Here is a 3,451-nt window from a genome sequence, read left to right on the forward strand (position 1 = left end):
CAAGAAAGCAGAGAAGAGGTGCTGACGGGTAAAATGAGGGAGGGATAGGGAAAAAGAGGAAAGGGGGATTTAAATGTGTGTGTGTGTGTGTGTGTGTGTGTGTGTGTGTGTGTGTGTGTGTGTTTGAAAATGCCATCATGAAACTCCATACTTTTTTTTTTTTTTTTTTTTTTTTGGTTTTTCGAGACAGGGTTTCTCTGTGTAGCTTTGCGCCTTTCCTGGAACTCCCTTGGTAGCTCAGGCTGGCCTCGAACTCACAGAGATCCGCCTGGCTCTGCCTCCTGAGTGCTGGGATTAAAGGCGTGCGCCACCACCGCCTGGCATATGCTAACTTTAAAGTAAGAATATAATAAGGACTGCTGTTCACAATAAATGGAAGAATAGTGACGAAAATGAGAAAAAGAAGAGGTTAGATGTGAGAAGTCCTCCCGAGCACCCCAGCAAGATGTCGCACTCAGGGGGCCCTGGAGCTCTGGTGTGTCCCCTAAAAGCCTCCTTTAGCAACCAGCCAACCCCCCCTGCCCCAAAGACAAGAGCACAGCTAGGAAGCCACTCAGAGGGACAGTCATAGGAGGCCTCAGATCACCAGGAGCAGGCATGAGAAGGGACGTTTTATCCCTTAAAAAAAAGTGTCTGGATGTCGCCTGATGGCCCAGCAGCTTTGCAGAGAAGAGTCCACAGTGACCTGTCACTAAGGAACAAGGAGGTTTGGACACTTTCAACAAGCTAATGGTCATTACGGACAAAATCCCACAGAAGGTGCTGCTGTCTGCTCGGCCCATTCTCCCAGAGCCCATGAGAGGAGACAGGGACTCTGCCCCCCACCCCAGGAGGGACATCTCTTTGTCACCTCCTCACCCCTGCCTCCCATCCTCTGTGCCTTCACACACACACACACACACACACACACACACACACACACACACACACACACACTCCTGGAAACACTCCCTGGATGATTAGATGGTACAAACAAGGAAGAGGAGTTTGGCAGGTGTTACAGGCAGCCCTGATCTCTGGGCAGTCTTTAAACTGTAAAGCGGGAGTGTGAACACAGGGGGCCACAGAACCCCTCAAAAGGAGGGTTATGACCAGGCCTGGGAGGGATCATTTCTGTCTGGTTCCTGCATATTCCTTCAAACCCATACCATGGGGGCTCCTGCGCCCCCACCCTGTACTAAGTGGGGTTTCTATCTCTGTAAATGTCACTGGCACCCACAGAATTCCCTTAACCTCCAGAAGGTGCTCAATGGGGACATGCTGATGCCCCACCTAAAGCTTGTTCCTTGGGGTGGATTTTGGCACTAAATCACATTATTGAGCACACAGAGCCACACAAAGTGGATCTTCCAAAGAAGCTGGACCTATTGACACATTTATTTTGTCAACAAAGACGCTACAGTCAGAGAGGCTAAGTGACTTGCCCAAGGACACCCAGCTAAGGTCAGGCAGAATATCCGCTCAAACTCAACAGCTCAGCACTGCATTGCCCTGGGTAGCTTCCGCTGATTCTGGATCCCTGGTCTTTAAGTTCTGTGCTAAAGCAAGAGGTGAAGGAAGGCGGGTGTGGGGGGCTCCCCCAGCCACAGAAGTTTCAGGACACTGCACAGCCACTGTGCTTGGGATCAGGCACTTCCTCCGGCTCCCTCCTATGCCTTTTGGCCACGTGGCCCAGAAAACCTTCCATAAGCACTGTCTTCCACCGGGGTCTCAGAGGCCACTCTCCTGGCTCCGGTGGGTCCGTGGCCCTCTTCAGAATGCAATAGCAACCGTGGGAAGTTGTGAGCACTGAGACAAGAGACCGCAGAAGGTCCTAAGGGTAACCCCATGCCAGAGCCCCGAGCTTCAGTGTGGCCAGCTGCCCCCCAGATGACTCAGGACGAAGGGACCGCTCCCTGGAGGGGCTCAGCGGCAGCTCGCCAAATGGATAAGACAAGCTCAGCCAAGCAAACACGGCAGGGAGCGAAGAGTTCAACTCCACTGACCATTAAAGACCAGTCAAGGTGGCAGCCTCTCCAAGGACGGCAGCCCTCATCTGCCTCCAGGCGTGTCTCTCCCTAGCACCAAGTCTGCCGAATCTCACCTGGGAGAGAGTCCAGAGAGGGGGGCCAAATGGTCCGCATCTCATCCGTGCCCCCAGAAGCAACATACCACAGAGGCGCCCTTGGTTGATAGGGACAGAGCCTGGCGAGAAGTGCCAAGGGGAATCCAAGAACTTCGCCTGGCCGTCCCCTTCTGTGGGGCTAGGGAGAAGAATGTGGGACTGGGGAGGAAGCCATGTGCCTCCTGTCCATGTTTCCCATAAGACTTGGAAGGGACAAGAGAGCACGAAGGTGCGGGGCTGGTGACTAGAGCACACTGACGGCAGCCCCCAGCTGAGTGCCGCAGGACTTGGTGAGCCTGGTGCTCCTTGTGTCCCCACCCGAGACCCTCCCCTAAGGGACAGTTTTGCACAGACAGCGAAATCCCAAAGAGGTACCCCGACAGCCCTGGTCAGAATGGGGGTGCCTGCTCAGAATTGCTTAAAGCAACCTCACATCCTTCTCCAGGACACCCCTTCCCCGCTTTAGGTAAGCCACAGAGTCCAGCTGGGTCTGCTCCCCACCAGCCACACCTCGTGGGCTTCTTGGGAAGTCAACAGTACATAAACACAGCTCTTGCCACCAAGCATCCAGATCCCGGGGCGGTCCCTCCAAGCAAGCTCAATGCGCCTGCAGGAGTTGCTGCTCAGTTACCAACTTCACCAGGCGATGGCCAAGCATCCCTGGACCACCACAGCCCTGACCCACGTCCCAGCTGCCCCAAGATTACTTACACCTCTGCCTTCGCCACCTGTGTGGGTGGCGAGCTCGTCCCGGGTTGGAAGCGGTGCGGTGGCTCCGTCCTGGGGCTCGCTTCCCGCTCGCAGCCCCAGCCTCAACCTCTTCTGCTCCGGAGCATCGTCCTCCCTTCCCTGCCGGCCCTCCCTGCTTCCTCGCAGCTTGTCTGCATCTTCAGGGCTGCCTGGGGGGCTGGCCATGGCTCCAGGTGGGGGTTTTTGGTGCCTGCTCTTGGGGACGAGGAAGGAAGCAGGCGCCTCCCGCAGCAAACGGCCTCGCGGTGGCAGTGGGGCTTCTGCGCTCGGGCTCGGGGTCCGCGCCGGGCAGCTCTGTGCAGCTCTGCTGGCTCGCCACCGCCCTCTGCTGGCCATCATGGGCACTGCGGGTGGACCGGCTAGGTCTATGCGCCCGCTAGAGCAGGTACCCAGATGAGACAAAACCCTGTCTCCGTCTCCAGCCAACTCACAGCGGATGCCCTAGGAAGGAAAGTAAAGGCGGAACGTCCGGAGAAGTTGGGAGGGGTGGGCAGCACAGGCACTCTGGTCTTCGGCTCTATTTGTATTTGGAAAGGTTTAGGGCAGCCTGGAAAATGACATGGAGAATTCTGGAGACCAGGATCTGAGGAAAGGCTG

General features: G+C 56.1%; 1 protein-coding gene across 1 annotated transcript in view; it reads right to left on the reverse strand.

The window, feature by feature from the left end:
• The window catches only part of LOC143274513 (uncharacterized), a 1,199,417-nt gene extending 1,196,227 nt beyond the window's left edge, over positions 1-3,190 (reverse strand). The window contains exon 1 of the mRNA XM_076577796.1: positions 2,816-3,190. Coding sequence (XP_076433911.1) covers positions 2,816-3,190 — 375 coding nt within the window. The remainder of the gene's footprint in view (positions 1-2,815) is intronic.
• Positions 3,191-3,451: the final 261 nt, after the last annotated feature.

This window comes from Peromyscus maniculatus, chromosome 8 (genome assembly GCF_049852395.1).
Source record: "Peromyscus maniculatus bairdii isolate BWxNUB_F1_BW_parent chromosome 8, HU_Pman_BW_mat_3.1, whole genome shotgun sequence".
Classification (NCBI taxonomy): domain Eukaryota; kingdom Metazoa; phylum Chordata; class Mammalia; order Rodentia; family Cricetidae; genus Peromyscus; species Peromyscus maniculatus.